At 33.8% G+C, this 26844-nt stretch overlaps 1 protein-coding gene across 7 annotated transcripts in view; it reads right to left on the reverse strand.

The window, feature by feature from the left end:
- Positions 1 to 26844, reverse strand: part of Eip63E (cyclin dependent kinase Eip63E) — a 573562-nt gene that overhangs the window by 18728 nt on the left and 527990 nt on the right. For all 7 annotated transcript variants that reach the window (XM_085960003.1, XM_085960000.1, XM_085960006.1 and 4 more), the window contains one exon: positions 26649 to 26740. In XM_085960003.1, the coding sequence (XP_085816129.1) occupies positions 26649 to 26740 (92 nt within the window). The remainder of the gene's footprint in view (positions 1 to 26648; positions 26741 to 26844) is intronic.

Consider the following 26844-nt stretch of genomic DNA (forward strand, 5'->3'; position numbering starts at 1 on the left):
GATTGTTTCACTTAAAGACAAATGATAATACGTTAATTAATTTAAAAGATATATTCAATATAAAATATTCATTTATTGCGACAAGGTTATACAAATTGCAGATCAACGTACCTACAAGAAATGGTTGTCGTGTGTACTCAATGTTAATATGAACTCAAAAAAGCAAGAAAATTCCTTTCCCGATTTCGCACGCAGACATGATATCGACTGTTAGCCGGTTCGCACATCTAAAGTCGTCTCGACTGCAACGCGTCAAACGTGTCGATATTTTGTTGCTATTCACAAAACACATGTAATCTAATGTACCTCCCCACACAGCTCGAATGCGACATGTCGCACGTAGTCATTCATTTCGGCTAGCCGCGTGATATCACTATCCCGGCATATGGCCTCGCCTGTGCCGCACGAAAGAAAGTTGTAACATTTCGCCCAGTTTTGATTTATGGCTATATCCCAGTCGAGACGATTTTTAATGTACGTTTGGGCTTAGCATTGAGTGAAGTCTATATGTATTGTGTCAAACCATTAATTACATACTATGTTTAGAGAATGTTCACTAAATTACTTAGATACGAGGGTGGGTCAATAATTCCTTAGAAAAAAGCATTAAAACAGTTTTTATTTTTGTATTTTTTTTTTATTTCTCAACATAATCTCCTTGGAGCTCAATACACTTGGTTAGACGTTTCTCAATTTTTTTTAAACCGTCAGAAAAATAAGTTTTCGGAAGGTCCTCAAAATAAGCATTTGTCCGATCGATGACTTCTTCATTTGCAAAAAAACCTTGTCCACTTAGCCATTTTTTTAAGTTTGGGAAAAGGAAAAAGTCACTGGGGGAAATCTGGCGAATACGGTGGGTGGTCGACCAATTCGAACTTCAATTCTTCAATTTTAGCCATTGATCGTAAACATGTGTGAACACGGGCATTGTCCTGATGAAAGAGGATTTTTTTCCTGTTTAAATGAGGCCATTTTTCTTCAATTTCGTTTTTTAGCTGGTCCAATAAAGATGCATAATAATCCCCTGTTATTGTTTTTCCTTTTTCCAAATAGTCAACGAAAATAATTTCACGTGCATCCCAAAATACAGTAGCCATAACCTTACCAGCTGATTTTACGGTTTTCGCCTTCTTTGGACATGGTTTGTCTTCGCAATCCACTGCTTTGACTGTTCTTTCGTCTCGGGAGTATAGTGGTGTATCCATGTTTCATCTACAGTCACAAAGCGACGAAAAAATTCATCCGGATTGCGTTGCATGAGCGACAACAGGGCTTTAGAGGCCACCACCCTATTGCGTTTATTGTCGACTGTGAGCAAACGCGGCACCCATCTTGCAGAAATATTTTTCATGCCCAATTTGTCATGTAAAATAGAAATGACGCTACCTTTTGAGATCCCTGTAACCTCAATTATCTCACTCAACTTTAATCTTCGGTCACTTAACACCATATCGTGGATTGTATTGATCATTTCTGGTGTAGTCACCTCTACAGGACGTCCTGAGCGTGGTTCATCCTTTGTTGATGTACGACCACGTTTAAATTCATTTAACCAGTTATAAATAGTTGCGAGTGAAGGAGCAGATATGCCGTGAACTAAATCCAACTCATTTTTTATTTCCTTTGCTGTTAACCCTTTTATATTAAAATGTTTAATAACAGCTCTAAACTCAATTTTCTCCATTTTCCATTTTTCCATTTTCCACAAGCAATTTTTTTTTTTAAATGTACGAAAAACACACAACAACCCGACCAATCTGATTGAAACTTCGCAGCATACTGAATCGGTAGTGCCGCTGCATGAAAACAAACCGCTTACAGTACTAGTCGCGCCACTTGTCGGCTTTTCTAAGGACTTATTGACCCACCCTCGTACACTCAGGAAGTTGCAGTCGCATTGAGTTTGTATATGCGAGTCGGCTTGTCTATGATATAATAGTATGTAGCTCTTGTGATGGTGCACTTCATTGGTTTTAGATGTACATTTTAGGTATTCGTCGGTATGGACATCTGTTATTGTATACTCTTGCAAATTATTATCACGTTATTATTGGGATGGCGATTCTTACTTACATATTATACTCTCGAGGGACAGTTTTGTCACACAAAGTCTTTAAAACTATTATTTAATGCCCTCTTGGGACTGAGAAAGTAGTACTAACATAAACATATTTAAACAAGGCACTATAGTCAACATTTATTCTAAACTATATTCATATTAACTATATATATAAAATGTATATCTATACATAGGTACCTACTACTTGTATGCCGTTCATATAACATACCCAGTGTATGTAAAGCGTTATTAAACTTCATCATTTACTTATAGTTTATAGTATAAACTATTTATACGAAGAGCATCGGTGAAATTGTAAATACGTATTGCCTTTTATAGTATTCGAGATTTTATTCGTTGAATATTATGTACATATATATATATATATTAAGGCTATACCTCAGTTGAGGCATGGTCTAAAAAGATCGTGGCTAGGCGATGCGCGGATTGCGGGTGCAAATGACGCATGCCGAACGAAATATAATTTGTCATATAAATCCAACACGCGTCCATTAAACGTTCTGTTTATTGTTCTATTAGTAACAATGATAATATATTAATTGGCATGTTTTCTTTTTCAAGTAAATGGATAACGTTTTTAGTCATCTTTACACGATTTAAGAATTAATACCCCCGTCGCCATCACGAAACAAATTGACGTATTCACACCTCGACGTTCGCTCTCAGACTGCCAGCGAGTCCAAAATTTCGTCGCGCCTATAGTTGAAAATTATTTGCCGTTTCACTGAAGTATCGCCTTAACATAATAACGCTTGTGAATCGTGTGATAGTCTCACCCCATAAGAAACATATTATTGTTAATCACAATATGGATCATTCACAAATTAAGACCGTGTTCTCACAAAGTGTGAAGAGGTTTAAAGATGTAATCCGAAAGCAAGCTTATTTTTTTAGAAAATTTTGAAATTACAATCAGTATATACAATAAATTATATCCATTAGTTATCGTTGCTACTTAATTAAACTGTCACGTCCCGGCCTTGGGAGGGTTAGAAAAATATTTTTTTAATCTATACTTTACTGCCCACATCTACTGTTTAAAAAATAATATATTTAAATTATACTGCTTAGTAACATATGCAGTCTGGAATGGCGGTAAGCGCAAAAGTTGGCGATTGATCGATGGAAGTGGCGCGAACTTGTGCTTGCCCTATGCCCCAATGATGGGTCGTGACAGGGTGAAAGAAGAAGAAGAAATAAGATAAGATGTAACCAAACATTAAAATATATTTTTCACGAACGATTAAATATTTCGCGATTTCTCGCGCCTTTTTGCGCGCGAACCCCACATGCTTCCGCGATGCTTTTCATTCGTCGCAGACGGCGCGGTATTCGATTTGGCGCGCACAATGGCGGCGCTTCCGGTGGCGACTCGAACACAACACGACACTTTGCCAAAGCTTCCGACGCAGTGGCGGACTTAGTTTCACGAGTGCCAAGAAATTAATTATTATCACCCGTGGCGAATTCAATACACGTCACAATATTTTATTAATTGATTTACGAATGTGGGTTTGATTCGTTTTAGAAATATATATTTGAGGGAGCTAAATTTTAACTGATTGTACAAGTATTAGCATATTTTATGGCAAATATTTAGAACTATTTAAATTAAGTATTTACTTAAAGTCTCTCAAGTGAAATAGCTTATATATTAGGTATTGGGACTAACCCATTTGGAAATATCGTATAATATTAGGTTTGCCCCGCAATACAAGAATGTCGGTTTCTGAAACCATAACTCACGGGATTGAAGTCCCGCGCACAGTAAATTCACATATTGTATATTCAGATAGTGGACTTATATGTTAATAAAATCGCTAATATCAATTTTTCATTGAAAAAAGGCATCTTCAGTGGATTGTAGACAATAAAAAACCCTAAGTACACCCGATCTTTTTTTTTGCACGGAGGATACGTTCCAAAGACGACCATGCAAAACAAAAACGTGTAAAAAAGATAAGGTGCCCATACAAAAATAGTAGATAGGTTCCATTACTTAAATTCGACTCAAAATACGATAGAATTTGTTTATTATTTATACATAAAAAATATGTATACGTACAAATACATAGTTTTCGATTTAAATTAAATTTAGCATAGAAAAATATATTCATTCAGTGTCGCTTTTTGACAATAAACGTGCCCGTTTACTGCTGTTTTTCGCTGGTGAAAAATAAACTCATCGCTGGTAATATTTAATGACGCTGACGCCAGCACGCGGCGCTTCTCTCGTATCGAACCCGAAGTGACTGACTAGCGGCACCACATATGTACGCATATCTGGGCGGCATCCGGTTACAACATATGTATGCACCAGTGGCGTGCGGTCCATTGCAACGCAACTTTTTGATAAATATGTACATACATACGCATTTTCATTCATTTTAGTTTTTTTTAAACCGTGCTAATGAAAAAAAATCAGTGTAAATGAAAAATAATCGCTAATTTTTTTAAACCGTGTTATTTCGAAACCGTGCAAAAAAAACGTGCAAAAAGAGGATCGGGTGTATATCAATATTACTATTGGTTTATCGACATTACTCTGATGCAATAACCACTAAGGTTCACCAAACATAATACGGTGTCCGGAAGTATTGTCATATATCATTATTACTGTATAAACTGTGTGTAATATCATAAGTGTATAATATTAATAATTAACAATCATATATCCAGAAATTCAAATACAATATTGCACCAGAACTTAAGCGAAAATACAAATAATAAGTATGTGAAGATATTTCATAAATGATAAATAAGCCTTTCTTTATCGCATAACTTACTATAACTACACGATGACGAGCGAATGTTTTCCAACTAGTCCAGTTATAAAGAGCCTGATATGATATATCTTCGCTGTGAAAGTATAAATACATGTTCATGTTTTATAACTTTTTAAACGAGTCGTCACTTACCTATATGAGAAGAACATTGTAAAAACATAATATATAAATGCTAAAATATGTCCCGAATTCAACACTGCTTCAATAAAGTTACATAATTCTAAGCCTTCGGTGGACTGGGATCGGGCATAGTGCAGACGCTGACCGAACAAAGCGACGAGGATGCCTGACAAAATTGATCGTTTGATTTCCCGACCGCGACATTCGCACTTATTGATGTCGACGAATCAACTCGAAAGCCATTTGGTTACTATTGCTACAGAATATTACAAAATCGACGACACTTAGTTTTACAGCTAGATACAAACTAAAACAATCTAAAATACAGTTCTCTTCCTACTCGGTGGTTGATTATTTATAATATTATATAGTAAATATTTTTAAACTTATTTGCTTTAAATACACGTCCTCTAAATATTTGGAGTAATTCTAATATATAAATGTTTAAATGACAATGGTCTATAGAAGGCCACGCGCACACGATAACTAACTGCGGGTGCGATAGGTTTCAACCAGCTGTTGGGCATCCCATCAGTGGTTATAGATGCAAGGCATAACTAGAATATAATCGCGAAGTGGTTGAGCATGGGGAATCAACACGGGTAAGTGTGCGGGTTTGCCGTGTAAGCGACGAAAAGCGGTAATGCAACACGCAGGGTGCGAGCGGTCAGCAGTTACGGTTACTAGCAGTGAAATTTTTGAATTGGATGCCCCACATAAACAGTGTTGGAAATGCAGTCCCCAGCGCATGGTTAGCACCGATGGCTGAGGTTATTCGTCGTTTTTGCGGGCAGTAAAACTTGACATTACGATATTTTTAACTTAATAAACTATGAGACGATTCTTTGTTTATACTTTATACATAATAAGATTTTTCCTTTTTTAAAAGAGAAATGTATGTTGGCCACTTGCTCAACCTATTAGTCCTATGCTCTGGGTCTAAACACACGTTGAAAAACAACATATTATTTTCCGGATGTGGGACTACGATGTCTACAATTGTGTGGAGTCGTGGACATCAACTGTCGAGAGGAAGATTCTCCGTGAGTGACCATGGGGTGTGGAAAATCAGGTATCATAATTTGTACCGTATGTGCCAGGATAGTCCTGAGACAAAAGTGGGAAAACCATAATATGTATCTACTGCGCTTCGAGAATTAATAGTCTTCGTTGAAAATACACGAGGAAGGAGAGGATTTGAGTTACCACATCACAATCACGGTTATATTCATATTTCATATTTTAAAACGTACATAAACACAAAGCATTTCTATATATAAAAAAAAACTATATCTACTGAACGACTTACGCTTTCGTTCCAAGTATTAAAATATCGTTTAAAAGGGCGTTACTTCTTCAATAGGAAAACTCCAGCAAAATAAATATGCAAGAAACCAATATGTAAGACGTAATATCCAACGTAGATGAAGTTTACGATCAAATACATAAAAATCACACGTAGAATTTTAAGCGAAGGTTTAAGCGGGCGAGAGAATTGAGGTTTATCGGCTGACAAACGCCGTAGTCGTAGTGCCAGTCGGCTAAATTTTCTACACTCCTTTAAGCTTTTACGTTCGTCGTTTTAGATATATTTATAGACAATAAAATAACGACCTCTTGAATATTATTTGTATAAGAACAGTTGCCCACACAGTATCTCAAAGAAATATTTTGCCCAAAATTTGAATGAGAGCTTTTTTCTATCATTCAAATTTTTCTCTTCAAAAATAATACAAGAGCTTTTATTAGCGTTTCTTCCATTTTTCAGTATAAATTACGACACTTATTTTATTTTCCCCAACCAAATAGCAAGTTTCACACCACATATTTGAGCCCATGTGGAGTGGTAGCGCGTTAAATAACGTTATAATAAAAGCAAATGTTTTTCAAACGGTTCCCGAAAATTAAAAATAAAAGAATAATTTAGGTACATCACGTATAAAAATCAATTGCTTATTTAAATTATTAAATTAATTGAAAAAAAAATATTAATAAAGGGGAAAATTTTAGTGTTTTGTTTTCCTAAGTTTCTTCGCAATCGATAAAATATTTTATATATAGTTAATTGGTAAGTAAGAAACTGACCGATAGAAAATTATATGTCTTTACAAAGTATTTCCAGAAGTTTAATTTATCAAAGTCAATGAATATAATATTAGCGTACGATTAATTTTAATAGACTGATTAACTGAATTAAAATAATGTTTCTAAATATATAGCTAGATACTTACGTTGATTGGGTTAGGTACGTTTATTTAGTATAATATATATTTACCATGTCAGATCGTAATAATATCATATTATGGGCCACCACAGACTGGATGTTTATTATAACAGAATTTTGTTTTTACAAGAAATGGATGTTAGCAACTTGCTCAACCTATTAGGTCCATACTCTGACTCTTAACACAAATTGAAAAACAATATATTATTGTGTATTTACCAGACCCAGAATTCGAAATTAGGACCCACGACATTATAAACCAACGTGTAAGCCGCTCGGCCATCGTGAGCGGATTCTTTAAACAACGGTAAAAAAATAATAGGTAAATATCTGAATTTCTCTCTCCAAAGTCAATAATATTATTTAGGTTATGTTTACTTAAGTTTAATAATTTCGGAAACATAAACACTAATATACGAGTTGTTTTTTTTTTTTAATTTAATTTCTTTATAGGGCGGTCGTAAATCTAAACAAGTATAAAGGGAGCATTGAATTCATTGAAAACGGAACAAACAAACGGAAAAATAATATAAATCTGTTCACTTCGCGACATAGCAGAGCCGCGTGAGAAAAACCGCAAACAATTCAACTCTGCCGAGCTTTTCCGGTCGCAAAAAGACTTTCCGTGGCTCAAGCTCCGTTGCACCTGCAGTCCACAAGGAACGCCGCGTAAGCCCCACAGAGACATGACTACGTTGGGCTGTCTACAGTCTGCGATTCTATAGCTACTTATAAATGGTCGCAAAGACTTATCGCGCAAACATCTTAATCCTTCTACAAGGGGGGTGGAATGCCGCAGGTGACATAAAAATGAAATAGAAAAGGTAGGTAAGTTGTAATTTAAATGACAAGAAAGTCGGGAATTTAACCGTGACGACGTAAATAAAAACCCATTTTAGAAAGATTGCAAGTAAGTACGAGAATGTGATATTTTAAATTCAATTTGACATATGGGAATTGATCACTGGATAAGCAGCGAATAGTAGTGCCAGTATTGCGGGAGGCAGAAAGTAATGCGGCCACAATGATGACCAGCGCATCTATTCAATACACAAGGTTGCTATCGGCGGCTATCGAGGGTAGTTTATCATATTTATGTATTGAGGTGGTTGATTTTTACAATAAGTTAACCGTCTGCTTCAACAGCACCTGTCTTGGCTGTGTTAACTTTTAGAGCGAGATGGACAGTTCTGATAGCTTAGACGGCTAACTTATTGTAACAATTATAATCCTCAATATAGACATATGATAAACTACCGTCGATAGCCGCCAATAGCAGCCTTGTGTATAGAATGGATGCGTAGAGTCGTTGCGGCCACTACTCTTAATTTCACACTATACGGTTTTAACCGCACGGAAAAAAAATCGAACGGTAAAAATCCAAATCGGCAACAAGTTCTCGCTCTTTTCACACTACTTACACGGTTTATGCACGGTTTTTTTTCCGTGACAAGCTCAATTTGTGGTCGAGTGTTGTTTTAGTTATAATGAATCGACTGACCGTACGATTTAAAACCGTCTAATGTGAAAGCGTGCATTAGGTCACGTACACCACTGAGTCTTCGGTGGTCATCCGGGCGCCGTGAATACAGTGCAAGTGGACGGCTGGAGTACGGCGCCGTTTCGGTCTTTAACCGTCGCCGTGTAATGTGAAAAGTGCCATGCTCTTCTTCGCGCCACTAAAAGAATGTCGCCGTTCGATTTTTTTGCCGTACGGGCAAAACCGTATAACGTGAAAGGAGCGTAAGTCATCATTTAATATAAATTCGTGATATTCAAAGTGCACTTGGAAGTTGAGACCAGCGTGTCAACTGAGCGGTGAATATCACGTGATGCAACGAATTTTGGTCGTGGTTATGGCCGCATTGGTACGCGCGTAGTAATGGCTCACTGGACGCTAGAAAAGCAGCATGTTCAAAATAACGATGGACTTGAGGAAGTTTGACATTGCGAATGACAGTAATAGTTTAGAGCCAGAAACTCGTTCGAAAATTTGGTGAAAAACCAAATGGTACATAAACAATGCAGAAATCGGCTTCGGGTGACTCTAACGGTTGTTAGACTCGTCTCTGATCTGGATCAAATGGGTATATATGTACTGAGTTTTTTTTCAGAAGCGGGATCAGAGCACGCCCCCACAGGTTATGAACTCTGGCACTAGCCCCATCGTGCGTCGCTTAAAAGAGTAATTTATATAATTCGATATGTATTTTTATAAATAAACACATTATGAATAATAAAATTAGTCTTCTTATAACAACGATAGATACTTATTTTAATTTATAGTAGGTAGGAATACTGATATACAGTAATCGATTGAAGGTTAGTAAATCTAATCAGATTAAAAATGACAGCTATCTTTTATCTACATATGACAAGTTTTACTTACAACATACGTAGCACGTTCCATAGCGAAACACGTGTCCAAAGTATACAACTTTCCTGCGATGTGTGACAACTGAACATGTAAATCAGTAGATAATGATAATACAAATGACTACATATCTTCATTATATCATGACAGGAAAATACGATTGCAACTCATAATACATGAAACACTGATAAACTATAAGTATATCAATTCATTTGTCGTCGATAGATCGTCCCGATATGTTGCAGGAAACTTTCCTGATAGCGATATCCACTTCCTGTCACTTCCTGGATCAATCACCCAACTGCCGGACGTTCGGTTCAACTTTCTACAAAGTGATTTTATCAGAATGATATAACTGCACCAACGCATTTAGAGTATAATAATAGTGGGCGTATATACCGGTTACATAGATTGATGAATGTCTACAATAACGGTATAATATAATTATATTTTTACGGTTGTAGTGATTGTACAAGACTAACTGTTATAAATATTCAACAATAATCGCGATCAATTCCCATTCATTGCCTAATAGACAAAGAAAACTTATATACATATATATATATATATTGGTGAAAGCGAGCCTCTATTTGCTGACAGCGGGTCAACCCATTGAGCTATTGGTTAGGGCTTAGGCTTAAATCAACAAACACACAGAAAACATGCGATCTTTATCAGACGTGTGATTTGAACCCTGCAACAATCTGGCAATACTCCACCGTTAGTAAATCTTCTTATGCCAGAGATAAATGGTGAACACTATCTCTTACATTATATATGCTGTGACCGGTACAGCTTAGTTTTCATCCAATCATTTATGAAGGGTTTGCAACACAGAACAGATTAATAATATATAAATGCGAAATCCAGTCCCCGTAGACAAGGCTGTAGTGTCAGTTTTGGTTTATGACTTAATGAGGGCAAGCCATTCAACGCAAGAAATACATGGCCCCTCCAATGTCTTCAAATATTAGTGACAAACTATGATGCATATTATAATACAGATGAAAATATTGTTTTAACACGTGTTTAGGTTTAGACTATATTTCTTCACACTCGAGAATTGTACATTTTTACAACTTATACTCAGAATGTAACGCACTTCCCATTATTTTGATATTTCCTGCTTTACGATATGTACGCATTTAAATAAGGTAAATCAGACAAGCGTTATAGAAAAAATAGACGATTAGAATTATTCTCATAGATACTATAGGTATTATACATAATTATATAATACGGTTTATCTACAAGAGCAATGATTCCCAACCAACGTGTCGCAAAATCATAAAGATATTATGAGTGTGTCGCTAAATCAAAAATGTTGAAAAACACTGGTAGAGTGATGAACCCGTGACCCACAAATAATGCGCTTAAGTCGTCGCAAGACAAATGAGTCGGATAACAAATCCTGCTGAGGCCTTATCACAAACAACTTAATCCCAGACGGAAGGATGACTTCAGGAGCGTACACAATAGAGCGAAGCGAGAAAGTGACAAGCCGTAAGACAAATGCACAACATAATTTGACGTTACTGTTTTCTTATTGCTACTGCAAGCAGGGATGAAAAAATATGAGTATTATTTTCTTTTTTAGGTACACCCTAAAGAAGAAAAATTATTTTCAATAAAGTATTGACCATTTTTAGCAACATATTTACATACTCGTACATTACGGAATTCGTTCGCCCTAAGGCTATACTTCAGCTGGGGCACGGTCTAAAACGATCGTGACTACGCGACGCGCAGATTATGCAAATGTCGCGTGCAGAACAAATCATAATTTGTCATAAAAAGCCAACATGCGTCCATTTAATGTTATGTTTATTGTTCTATTAGTACTAATAATAATATCTTCATTGTAATTTTCAAGTAAATGGGTAACGTTTTTTAGTCATCTTTACACGATTTAAGAATTAATTCCCCCGTCGCCATCACGAAACAAATCGACGTGTTCACAGCTTGACTTTCGCTCTCCGATTGCCAGCCAGTCCGGAATTTCGTCGCGCCTATAGTTGAAAATTATTTGCCGTTTCACTGAAGTACCGTCTTAAAAGGTTTCCACGAGATACACCTGTGTATGCTAATTAAAAATAGTTTATTTAAAAGATTACTATTAACAAATTTAGTGTTGAGTTTCCTTCAACGCGTCAATCCACTGTGTACGTTTCTTTAATTGTACCTACAAGAAAAGCATGCGGTATTTTAGATAGTGCATAGTCATGAAATAGGTAAGTCAAGATTTGGCAATGTTGTTAACAGTACAAATATACTTTTATCGCATTAACTAACACATGTCAATGTATTTATGAATATAATAAAAAAAATATATTATACTAAAACACAACAAAAACGATGCGGATATTGGTGTATTCCATTTACCTGAGAGTGAGTTCAAATATAATAATGTATATCAATCAAAATAGAGTAACTACTGGCTGTATGATCATAATATCGGGCGCTATTAGACCGAAGCCGAAATTTGACCAAGAGGAGATTGAACGTTCAGTTCATTTTAACATGTTTGTATTATAAAAATTTAGGCACATTTTGATTTACTTGTGGTTTTACGTTTCGAAGTTTAAAAGTGATAAAATAACAGGAATATAAATATAAATACGAAAAACTATTCTACAACGAAAATAGATTTATACACCATTTTTAAAAACACGTCAGAAACATAAACCTACACCTATTAGAAAAACAATTACACCGAATAGGACTGAACGTTCACATGTATCGAAATCCAAGGGACATATGACATTATTTGGTAACAGGCAGTCCTATCTTATGGTTTTGTTTTGATAGTCTCAACCAAGAGAACTGCTGATCCTGACGATTCAAATGATTCATTCAGTTTAAGAACATACTATAAAAAAAATAGTTAAAATATTAAATATAGGTATTTGTTTATACTATCGTTCCCATTATTTTCACTTTAATGATTATAACGGAATTAATTGATAATAAAAACTAACTAATTGATAAGAGAAAATGTTAAAATCTATTCAATGTAATCATAACAAATAAAATCTTGAGAAAATTTTGTATTTTAGACGGTTATCGCAACTTCGATAATAATTCGTTTCAAAAGCATTATTCAATTCGCGTCCACCTTGAATATTGAAATTTTGATTGGCTTTGCAATTAACAAAATCGAAAGCCAACCCGAATGCTAATTTTCTTTTCGAAGAAACCAATTCCTTTGACTCATGCTCGAAACAAAAATTAATTGAATACTTGGTATATTGCGTCGCGATAAAATTTGTTACGACAATGGTTACCTAAATTAATATTACATTTACCGAGACAAAAGGATATTGCAAAAGACTGAAGTATGATTAGAAATTCTGTATCAATTGTTTTCAATAATACAATTATAGTTACGATGCAAATACGAATTATAAAATGATAACATAATTACTTATAGCTACATTACCTTTTTTCAAATAACATGACTACAAAATTTTTGGTAAAGATCAAAGGGAAATATGTATTATGTAGGTATATAGTGCAAAGTAATTAAATTATAATGAATAACTTAGTTTTTGAATAATTTTGTTTTACCTTTTTATTGTAAAAAAAAGAAAATACTTTTACAAAGATTACCTAATTTTATGGCAAGTAGGTATTAATACAAAGCGGTTATTTTATATTCAAAATAATATAATTAAAACATGATGTTATTATTAATAATTGTGATAGTCAATGTAGAAAATGTCAGAGTGCCATCAGCCTAATGTATTATATTAATTAATAATTCCCTAACTATACATACCACAATGTTGAATAATTAACGGCAGTTAAACTATGTAGGAAAACGGTTTTTAAGGTGCATTATCAATAATCGTCAGTCCAAAATTCAATTCCCAATTGCATTTACTGTTAGTAGAAGAACATACGTTAGAGAGCTTGGTCAGTGGCCCAATGAGTTGAGCGAATGACAAACAACCGATGTCTGTAAAAACTCACCTACATTGTTGAAGCACATATACTATAATTATGTTCTTGCTAAATTCTAAATCAACTTAAACCAATGTCTATTCTTATTAATAATAAAAGAAAAACACTCATTAATGAAATGCACCGAATATGTCATATATTATAGTAAATACATACCAAGTTGGCGTCGAATTTAATAAAAAGATGACTATGAATATCTATTAAAAAAACCTAAAACGCCTTTCTGCATAGTACCTACATTATATACATAAAATTCACGCAACCTAACACGTATAAAATATAACTATTTGAAAAAAATTAAATACATCTTGCTGCCAATAGATTATTAGTAGGATAAGGACGTGAGTGAACCTTTTACAGACGAATATTCATGGAGCAAACAAACTTGCGCCATCTCAGCGATTCCTAGACTAATCGTAAAAAGCAAAAAAATAAATCCTCTGTCGGATCAAACATATAGCCCAGAATTGAGAATTTCGCGTCCATACATACTCGCCAAGAATCTATTTATTGAGTTTCTCTCTCATTCCTTTACTAGACTTGTAGGGATGCAAAACATTTTTTAAGAATCCGTACATGTGACATTGACCACAATACATGATTGGTATCACATCGGCGTAAATTCACCCAGTACATTATTATAGCTTGAAAAGTTAATGAATACGTATATTATGCACGTACATACCTCTCTCAACATTCAAGAATATACACATGATTAAAACGTATTAAAATACGTAACGCAATATTCTAATCTCCATTATTATTTTTGCAATAAACACAGAAGGAATTGTACAAATATGAGTCCTGTAAGTTCCCGAAGTCATTTCATTTAAACTGAACTGAAAATTTATATCAATTCATTCATGACCACCATGGCCCCCATATCTTGAAGCGGGCCCCCAGGCTAGGGTCTTCAGCGGGCCCCCTACCTATCGCTAAGGTTAAAGTCAGTGTGACGATCTACAGTTGTGTAATACAAATAAAGATTCAAGGTAAAATTTAGGGTTATTTTATAGCGATTTTTTGTATTTCTAATACACCCATTTGAATTTTGGAGTTATCGAATATCGTCGAACAATAATCAAAAATTGCGTCACACAAGTGCGTAAATTTTGAAATGTTAGTACCTATGTTCGAATTGAAATAGCGCCGCAGTCGACATTTTTTTACTGTTAGTGCAATTTTGTGATGTGTGTTTATCTCACTTGGCTGGTCAATTCGCCACGCCAGGCACCCCTTAAGCTCGAGCCCCCAGACTAGAGCCCTGTCAGCCCCCCGTTGTGGGGGCCATGATGATCACCCATTTATAAAAAATATATAAATACGACACGTATTTTATTCACATAGTACATTTTATCAAGTATTACTATCAATCAGTTCATAAAATACAATCATATTCAATTAATTTCCACCTCACTACTTTTTATTAAGAGGAGAGAAGTAGGGGGGGACTGAAAAAAAGCTATACTATACTGTGTAAGTAAATTGTAAAGTTAACGTTTTTAAATTTGCAAATAAAATTTAAGTCGGGGATGGAAAACTAGTTGTTCTCTCCTCCTCCCTCCCATATGACTGTAATACATACTAAATTGCTAGATCTTAAATGTAAAAATTTGGAACCTGCAAATGTTGTAAATGAAAGACGGGTCATATAAAATAATTGGATATGTGATAAAGACCGAGTGATAAAGTTGTAAAATTATAATAATATATATGCCATGTTCATTATTACGTAGTGTTTAATAAAGCCTACTACTTGGAGATGTAACGGTTTTCAACCCCCTTCAGGCTTGCAGTAAGATCTTAGAAAAGGCTTTGCAAAATAGTCGATAACGTATCCAGCGGCGAGCCCTTACGTCTCTCGCAGACGATCAGAATACTTGCTACACCTACATAACATCTCATCCTGCGGGACTTATACATATAGATGAAAGCATACTCGTAACTGACGATACAGGGAAAGTTTTATCAAGTTTCGTAAGACTTTCAATAAAAAAAATCTTAAATCTCGAAAAAACGAGACGAATATGTTTAAATTTTAAATACACAGACTGAACACAGATGTCGAAATATGATTGAGTATCCGACGAAAATGAAACACGCATTATGCACGTGCAATAGTGTTTGTAATACGTCAATATTAAATGAGCGTCAATGCAGAAACCAAGAGCAGTTATCAACGTATGACGTATTCTTGAGACGTGTTTAAGTTTATTATTCAGTTCCCATTATTTTTGAGTTCCCTGGTACAGCCCCAATCTGCATAGTGACAAAATTATGGTTGTGGTTACGAAGAGTATAATGAAAAAAGACTGATGAACTGGTGTTGAGAAATGGAAGATCACACAAAAACCTCCTGAACTCGCTCTCCTTTTCTATGTATTTTTTTTAACAGTTAAAGATAAAATAGTGTAATAATTATCATTTTCGTTTCTAATCTGAGTAAATGGGCCTTCACATTAAGGGTAAATTAAGATATTTTTTAAGAGTAATTCAGTCATCTACCAATTGGTTCCTTGAACTGGGTCAGATAAAGATTGAAATACAACATGTTGCCTTTGATAAAAATATACGTACTTGATAGAATTATTGCTTTCAATATTGTGGGCCAATACACACAATTACTGAGACATAATAATAATATAAAAAAAAAGCTTTTATAGTGAAAATCATATCTGAAAATAAGAGAATTTGCTGATTGAAATCATTAGTTTTAGCATCATCGCGTGGAGGAAAATAGGTTAACTTCTAGGACAAATCTTTCAAAGTATGTCATCATATCTACTCATACGAAAACCATTTCACTATTGATTCGTTTACAATACTTTTTTGATCTGCCAAGTGGAGTCCAACACCGCAGGAGACGAACTGAGACTACTTGAAGCAATCCGTTTACAGCAAAAATACGGCGGGATTTCGAATCAAATAAATTCTAGCCATCTATGAGTGGATATTATACCTATACACTTTTACACAGTTACGAAAGGCACTCACAACTTAGGATAACATAATATATATACACACACCAAGAAGCAGTAGATTTTTAATATCAAACGGGTCGCATATGTACGCCAAAAAGGAGATATAAAAAAACATAGTAAACATACTTAAGGGGGTATATGCTCAGCGTATGTCAAAATGGAGCTTTTGTTCTATTTTCAAAGCATGATCCTGGACATACCTTAAACGTTGTAGATAATCTATTTATTTAATTTTGAAGCCTTATTATCCTTTATATTTATTTTAAACATTTGATGACTGCATAAAGTATTTTTATTACATAAAATAGTATTCTTTTAAACCTCTCGCTCTAATGTTTTAGAATATAGTCATATTTCAGTACAAAAATGTGCAGTGGTGTTAAGATTTTTTAAATTTATTAATTTTTAAACGCATTTATAAAATCATCAGTATAGTGAAATATTTACGATAAAAAATTATATTGATAATCTCTGCGATCTCAAATTTGACAAGAACTGGGCATTTTATTATTCAAAAAATGGGCAAGATTAACACATTTTAAGATAATTCTAAAGATACCCATTATAAGCAATGTCTTTGACCATTCAAGTGTGATAAACATCCTACGAATAATGATTGCTTTATAATAATTATTGACCTAAGAATAAGGTAGTGTTTTTTTTGAAATACGCCATTTCTTTTGGCATTCCCCAGTGGTTAAGCTACAACATACGGCCGTAGCCATACATTGACAAAATATAATTGAAGTAGGGAGTAAAATGATGTTAACGCGCGTCTTTGAACATGTACCGTTTAAAAAAAATCGGTTAGGTACATGTTCTAACACGCGCGTTAACATCTTAATATATAAATAAACTTATATATATTAAATATATATTTCACATATAATATACAAATAAGTAAAACAAGTGCATACTATTTTCAAATGTGACACTCTCCAGCACGGCGATAGTACCACATTAGGGGCGCCACATATTTTGTTACCACGATATTTACACTGTGAAAGTTCGCAATGATAACAACGGAAATCCTAAACTGATAGAAGGGTAAACTAATAACATCCCCACATTTGTTTCCGTTCATATTTCACAAGAGCGATTATATGGACGATGCAGTTTGTTAAATTAAAACTATCCGAAGGAAACGGCGATATTTGCTAAACGCTTAATGCTATAATCTAGATGCATAATTTAAGGACATACATGATCGAAATGGGTCGAAAATTAATAATTTGGATAGAAGCCTGAACGGTTACATGTAAAATGTACGTAAAACATTTCACCGTGGCACAGTTCGCCGTGAGCTTTCTATCGGAAAGCGATGACTGTATACTATACGGTCTCGAATTTTATTAGATTCAATATGAACATTAATTCAATTATCATAACTGATTTTGGCAAAATTCATGAATTGAAGAATGAAAACCTAACCTAACCTAACAAATAATCTAGTATATCGAGTATTTTCAAAATTTGTTTGCTACTGGCTTTCTGTGTAAACCGACAAAAATCGTGTGTTTTTTAGACATGAATTTCATGTCAGTACTATACGTCCCAAAGAGGTCGGACGGTCTTTAATATACGACCATATATTTCCGATACAACATTTCACGGTGAAGTGTAATACGACGAACTGCATACATACAAGTTTTTGGACACGAGCCTGAATTGAACGTTATGCATGTAATAAAATAGTTGTAGATCATATGAATCAATATGGAATAAATATTTTAGTATTACATACTTTAAACCGCCATGTTCTAAGATTTTCAAAACGACAATGTTTCATAAGATATCCGTTGTTATTGCACTATTCACATTGGTAGAGCGGCTGTTTCTGAAGGGGTCTAGGACGATTTGACGCCGGGACAACTGGACGCCACGCAATTCGAAAATAAATAGACGTTAGGTACTTATAGGTACTTAAAAAAATATTTAATATTATTATTTATATTTAAATTATTATATTATGATTTAATAGTTGGTAAGAATTTAAAAACGCACACGTAAATAATGATTTAATCGTGCATATGTTAAAGTTCCAACGAAAAAAGAGTTTTTTTTAATGTTATAAAGCCTTAGCCATGGTAATTTTTCAATCCGCAATAAAAAAACATTATGTTAAGAGTAAAATGAATTAAAACTACTAAGTAGTAGATAGAAACTGATTAAAATTCATCGTCTACGTTCTGTTGACGTGTCTACGACAGTGCGGCATCCAATTGTCCCGGCGTCCAGTTGTCCCATTCCCTTCTGAGGCCATGGGACATGGATTCGACTGGACATAATGCATTTTTGTTAAATGTGTGTATATTAATATAACCTCCACTCTGCGGAGGCCCATATATGCTCCCCGCTCAGGAGAGAATACTGTAATTTACTTTTCTTTTACTCATAATGTATAACGTACGTTGTACCTAATTTAAAAACATTATGTATACTGAAGTTAATAGCCCCACCGCACCAGGTCTTAATATACCGTATTATGTACATATAGTGATACGACACAAGATATAACATTCCGTCTAGTGCACAAGAACAATATAGACGAGACTTGTTAATAATATATTGTCTATTTTTCTATTACCGAAAGTGTTTAGATCGCTGCCATTGTTATGTCGCTCGAGATTTTTCTTGTTAATAACGTTGTAGAATAAATAGTTAAATATAGTCGATAAGACTTCTGTGGTTGCATGGTAAAAGTTATTTATTCGCGTTTTCACGAAATTAAGATTTGAATGCCAATGTCTGTAAAGAATCGTGCTCTTTTTGGGTATGATAGATGATTGTATGAAACAAAATAAATATATAGGTATGCTAATTTGTAGAAATAGCTTAAAATTGAGAGAATCACTTTTAACTCCAAAGTAAAATTACTTATTAAAAACATTGAATACAACACAATGTCAAAAACTTAATTATACATAGACAATGTAAAAGAAATAACAAAAAGATACACCAATAATTAACTTCTAAGCAAGAGTATTTTGTTAATTGAGTTAACTAATTTACTTGGTAGAATTCCATTTTACAAGAAATGAAAATATAATTAATATTAAATTATAAAGGTTTATCGATAGCTATTTCGGTTGTAACACCATTATCAAGACTATTCAGATAGGCCGTTTGCCTTTGCTTAAATACTATACGTATTGATAGAGACAGAATACATTTTCTTATTCGTTCAAACAATATTATGACTTCGTATACTTATTATTAATTGTAATATTATTAATACTTTGAAAACCCTAAGTGGGTTTTTAATGGATATCAAATTTTACAAAATTTATAGAAAGTACAGTGTTCTAGTGCTCTGGTTATTTCTTGACATTATTAATCAATTAAAATATTATTAGTATAATTGTGTTAATCATGTGTAATAAATTATATTTAATACTGGCGACGAATGCATTACCAAATTTTCATTAATTATATGATTACTTTTGGATAATTCGCGAATTAATTAATTAGAATTAATAATAAGTATACAAAGTCATATAATGTTTGAACGAATAAGAAAATGTATTCTGCTCTATCTATACGTATAGTATTTAAGCAAAGGCAAACGGCCTATCTGAATAGTCTTGACAATGGTGTTACAACCGAAATAGCCAACGACAAACCTTTTAAAAACCTGTAGAATTTAATATTAATTATATTTTCATTTCTTGTAAGAGTATTTTGAAAACTGCGATTTATTTCCAAGCCGATTATCTCACCTGCAACCAAACTGACTTAAGCACCTATAACCCCGAAACCACAGACTTTATATTGGAGTTATTATTATACGATTTAGACTATTTAGAGCACTTCCATCGTTTTGCAAATCGAATATTAACAACAACCCGAATATTAGTGATTACCGTAATGAGTTATGCTTAACAGTAAGTATAGAGAAATTTGTATAGTGATCAACGATCACTCGCTTTGAATAGGCTACGATTATTCAACAAAGGCCATATAAAGTCCGGAAGTCTGTTGACATTGTATGTAAAAGGAAAATCCAAATCCTTTGATACTAGCTTCAAATGTCGTACCGGGACACAGTCTTTTGTGTAACTGTTGCATTTAGAGATTTTCTATTATTACAAGGGTAAGATTTTTGAGTTAGGCCCAACTGACCGGAACTTGGGGCCAATGTATAAACCCATTGTAGATAATTACGATAACAACTTTATCGTTACGTTAAAATTATTAGTTTCAATGAATTCTAGAAATTAACGCCGCACGCGATAATGACACACGTATTATATTATAAACATACAAATCGATTTACTATTTTTTTTTTAAAATATCGTATCTTATAACAAATACGCTTTTGAAAGCTTTTAGGTTGATCATAATATTATGCAGTGTAACCTTATGGCTTGTGGTTAACGCGCAATAAGCAGAGAGATATTATTTGACGGTTAGTTTTTTAAATTAAATTACATTCAAAATGGGTCGACTTTGTTCAACCCACAAAAAATAGAAAAAAATATATAATTTATAATACAAGTTACCTGCTTATGGTCTCATGGTAAAGAATCCTAGATTGGAAAAATTGCCGGATATCAAAGTATGCGGCCATTTTATTTTAGATATGTTAACATACAATAAATAGGAATTATATGAAGTAATAATTACAAGATAAAAATAACTTTTTATATACAATGTTTTTAAATTCTGTTGAACCATATAAACTTGACTTGACTAACTTAAACGATTAAAAAAAAATATACTTGACATGTCATATTGATTTCCATAGTAACGCACGTATATATTAATAATTTAATTGCTAGGACTCCAGACCCTAGCAAACCAATAATGGTGTCGAAATAACTTTTCATTCAAAACAGAATTAATTGAAAATGAATTCAATTCTATTTAAAGATGGCTAAAAGTATTAAAAAAATGCATTGGCATCGTGTTCTGACATATTCTAAAAGTTTCAAATGTCTTGCTAGTCGGGAAGTTAGTTAAAAATCGATTGCAAGATTTGTACCGGACAAAGAAGCACCGGACAAATAAGAATACGAGCTAAGAATTGTAATAATACAAAGCAGCGCAAAATATGAATTTAAAAATAACAGGGGTGGCTTGATAAATTAAATTCCGATCATAATAATCATTGGCGGCTCTATGCTCGATGATTTGGTAGGTCAGTTTTATATTATTTTAATTTGCCTTTTCGTTGTACACTTAAAAGACGTATAGCAAATTGGCTTTTTATACATTATAAAAGAAGTGATATAAATTATTAGATAGTTAGATTAAAAAGATAGATACCTACTTAACCTTAAAAAAAATGTCTATTTTCACATCAAACAATCAAAAATATTTAATAAAAACTCCGTAGCTTTTTCATTAAACTATCACTATCAGAAAAATTGTTGTGTACTGTTATGAAATGGCGGGATCATGTATATATAAACACTTTTTATATTTCCACTGATTTTATTAGAAGGTAACTTTTACGATTAATATAGCAGATTACATTTTAAAGGGTAACTTTTATACAATGGTTTAACTGTTTAATACAATGAATGCAGTCGATGCGTTTTAGTCAAAGGTTGTATTTAAACTAAACTAAAAAGCTATTTTTGGTTGAGTACTATAATATTACAAAACAAACAATGACATTGCATAATATGAAACTTTCAGACAACAATAGGAAGTTTGAAATAATAAAAAATAATACGGTTGAAACCATGCTTGGTAGGTAATATAATACATGCTCATGCTTAGTAGGTAATATAATACATGCTCGATGAAATCGCGAGGCAATAATAATTAATAACAGAACAACGTTTTATACCTGTTTCCTTTAACACACTGAAAAATGTATTGTTATCTCTTTCTGGGACAATGACGAAAATCTTGCCTATGCAGCGTAAAAACAAATTTAAAAAAAGTCTGGCGAAATGTGTGTTTTCTCCATTTCACATATGGAAAATGAGAGAGAAAGAGAAATAGGTAGAAATATTTTATTCCGGCATATTTCCAAATGCCCAAACTATAGCGACCGAGCGGATTCTTTTTGTTTGAATTTTATACACACAGTTCGTTCGTCCGTGTGCGTCTCGCCTTGACGTGTTAGCCGATAATTATTATAATACATTGTACCTACATCTTAGATTATAACCTACATAGATTGTAAGATGTTTATTTTTGGAGGGTCATTGACCAATTGACCTAATGGACCAGCCGCTATTGATAATAATGCATTAGTTCATATCGCTTACCGATGCATTAGATTGGTCACGGTGGCTGCTACGATAATGATTGTGTTTAGAAAAAAAAATATTAACTTAAGGCCGACTATATTCAGGCCGTGGCACTGAATTGCGAATTGTTATTGTAGTGATAGTAATTGATTATCTTCGAATGGAATGCGAAAACTTGTTCACAATAAATGTAGATTTCCCAATGTTAACATTATTATCATTTACTTCGATATGCAACCATCGTCATTTTCTACAAACAGCAGTTTATGTTGCATTCGAAGTATGAGCAAATAATAGACGAGGAGTTTCGTTTCACAGCCAGACTAGTGGGCCTTAATGTTAGTTAACCAAAGAAGTAAAAATTATTTCATAGGTACCAGCACTGTAGGACAGGTAAATAATACGATACATGAAATACTCCAGCATTCATTTAATTAAAGGACAGCTAATTTCAGATCATACCTAAAGCGAATAAAGTCTCATTCAAAATTCTATACTACTGCCATCTCCACAAACCTAGAGGCGAGATGGAATTTTCAAGCTCATATGAAAACTTAGTATTAAAACATCAAGCTGCATAATTTATTATTTAAACGCATCGGATTCAACCCTCGCGATGCCGTGTATGCGATGAATAACATTGTCCCGGAAGCCAAATCCCGGAAAAGCTGTAACAACCCACATTAGCCGCCGGACGAGAAAACATCACAATCTGGGCACAGATTTAAAGCCTGCGTCTCACTGAAAACGGTTAGGTATTCCACAAGAAACAAATATTTAGCGACAAGACAAGTATCGCTTCTACTATACGAGTATGTACATAATATTATAGTCATATAGGGATATATTTATGTGTGAACAAGAGAAATATACCCCAATATGGAACACAGAGTAGATTGAGCTTTTAAAAAAATTGCATGTGAACGTTCATGCTTCTGTGGGAAATTAACTAATTCAAATGCGATAATTCGACATTTTCACATATAGTATGCATTGTGATTAATTTCACATTTTTGATTATTAAAAAAATACTTATTTCCCTTTCCTTTCACACACAGATGTATTATATTACAAAATATGAACATAGTATATTATAATAATGTAATATCTTATAATGAAAACATTTTGTAAAATTATTCTGTCGTCGCAACGCCTAAACGCAGCTTTAGGTTTTGATCCAAAAAGCACTTCGCGAAAAAGCATTGTTTATCCTCTGCACTTGCATTGTTTACTCAATGTAACTTGGTAATATATAACTATTACGAGACGGCAACTTAAAACAACTGAATCACTTCCTAAACCCATGTCATATACCTAATTTATGTCCGGAGTTTGACTTGTGTACATATATATTGTTGAGATATTATCGTTAAAACCCTGCATGGATATTCAACAAAAATTCATAAAAGTTACCAATTTTCAGTAATTTACTGACTCACAAAGTATTCCATCGTATGTATTTGATATATATTACTCATACTTATGTAAATACTTACTAAGTGCGTTATGTAACCGATGTACGGATGTATCATAATACGAGCAGGTACGTAACGCACGAGTGACAGGTGCAAAATAAATATGTATTGTAAACATAAATCAATCAATCAAAGTGTAGTAGTGCATGTCCGACAAATCAAAATTGTATTTAGTACAGATTATCTACGCAAATACGAAAGTCATAAATATATTTTTATTATATTATTTAAACTATTTATATCAGTTTGTCATTTTTTGTATGGATGCGTCAACTGACGTAGTATTTAAGTGGTATCGTCCAAATGATAAATGCACCGTATTCGCGGTGTACGCATTCATTCAAATGAATCACCGATAAAGCAGCCGTTCAATTCTTTCAAAATTATACTTATTAAATATTATTTTATAATTATTATTCAACCGATTCTTAAAAAAGCTCTTTCTATCGCTAAAAGTGACGGTAGTTATTGTCATGCTAAACTTTCAATTTTCATAGATATGTTAGTTTTACACACTGTCGACATCTTTGCATTTGACGATTAATTGGTACATCGATATACCAAATTAAATATATTAAACATAATGTACCATTGACTTATTACTTGGACGTAAAATCTAAAAATTAAAAGCACCATCTTAAACGACACTGGTCATAAATATCTGGTCTGAAACCATATCATACACACATAATACAATATGGAATATTTAATGAGATTTAAAAATGAACATCATACAGTTCAACAAAGATCATCATCATCATCAGGGGCGCGACAACCCGGTGTGGGTCTTGGCCTCCTCCAACAGTTCCCTCCACCTGTCCCTATCCAGTGTGGCCGCTTTCCAATTTGGTACCCCTAGAACACGGCAGTCATTGGCAGCTCCATTCAACCAGCGAACCTTTGGCCTGCCTCTTCTTCTACGCCCTATTGGATTGCCGGACATCACTCTCATTGACGGTTCATTGTCATTCATACGAAGCACATGACCTAGCTATCGCAGTCTCACAATCTTAATTGATTGAACTACGCTGCAATCTTCGTATAGTCCATTTAGCTCAGCATTATATCTTCTCCAATTGGTGCCATTCAACAAAGATGCGTATTACAATTTCATGTTCATATCTAAGTACCATTGTTGTCAAATTCTACTATGATGTGTTCATTAAAATATTAAGCATCTATATCTTAAAATTCTAAATTGTTCACTGTATCAAATTGAAAGATGAATTCTACATGCATTACAATATTGGTGCATATCGCAAATACACGTATGTAATGCTGCATCTAAGCATCAATGCACTGTAGTTTTTGAATAGTAGGTATTATAGTTTTCCATACATTTTTTTAGATAACACTATGTTCCAAGACAACATTCTTAATACATATGTGGTGACATATTTATGTGGAAATGTATTGTTTTCAATCAAACAATAACGATAACACGAAAATTTTAATATTAACGATGAAACTGTATTCGTAACATTGTTCAGTTTTAGTTAGCCATTGAATAAAATAATATCAATGACCGACAATATAATGAAATAGTTACGACAAAAAAATCTACTAACTGTTAAAGAAATGTACCTACTCGGTAAAAAAAAAAAAACCTGTAACTCAAATTATTGACAAGGAACATTTTCGCAAAGCAATGAAAAAACTAATAGTAGATCGCTCTAGGCTAGTCTTGAAATAATTGGGAATCCAAAGTCTGGGAAAACTTCCTCAAAGAAAAATCCTAAATTCCAAGAAAAGGGAAACTAGCTATTGGGTTTATTTAACAAAGTACATATTTTATTTATACCGGATATAAATGACTTACCTGATTTAAACATACCAGTATTTTGACTGAAACGCTAACTTAAAACAAACATACCTATATGACTTGTGAATCTTTCGACTTGAAATTTATTGATTGGTATAATATTTTTAAAACGTGAATATGGTAGATAACATTGATTTGAACCATTGTATACGTGTGTTCGTTGGGTTTGGGTCGAAATCCCGAAGGCTGGAATCCCGAAATCCCAAATGCTGCAATCCCGAATGGCCGAAATCCCGAAAGCCTAAATCCCGAAAGCCGAAATTCCGAAGGCCGAAAGCCTGAATGCCGAAATCCCGAATGCAGAAATCCCGAATGGCCGGAATCCCGAATGCTGAAATTTCCCATTTTTCCACAAAAATGGTTTTTTGTCTCTCTTGTAAAATTTGCGCAGTTTAAGATAAGTGTTACGATTGTGCAATTATTACTGTTTATATATTTTTTATTTTTAGGAATTTCGGCCCTCGGGATTTCGTCAGGCAACCGTGTTCGTTTATTACTTACAGATAATTTCTTTATGAATTTTCATGGCGAGAATTCATATCGACATAAAAAATACAATTACCGATAACGCACTAGAACAGAATAGACAGTAATATGGAATCGGTTCAAGTACTCACTTGCTGTATCCTTTGAAAACGGTAGCGTAAGATCCCTCGCCGAGTTGCTCTAATTTGATGTAGGCCTCCGTCTTGCCGAACGGCGAGTCTCCCTGGGAAAGAAAAAAAACGGATAATCAGATTCAGGCGTCTCCATCAATAATTCAAGAGGAAATGAAACGAGGGAAACTTCAAACTCCAGCAGTCGCAGAGGGCA

Source organism: Rhyacophila brunnea, unplaced genomic scaffold (genome assembly GCF_057557595.1).
Source record: "Rhyacophila brunnea isolate RB1 unplaced genomic scaffold, BYU_Rbru_1.0 scaffold_9, whole genome shotgun sequence".
In the NCBI taxonomy this organism is placed as follows: domain Eukaryota; kingdom Metazoa; phylum Arthropoda; class Insecta; order Trichoptera; family Rhyacophilidae; genus Rhyacophila; species Rhyacophila brunnea.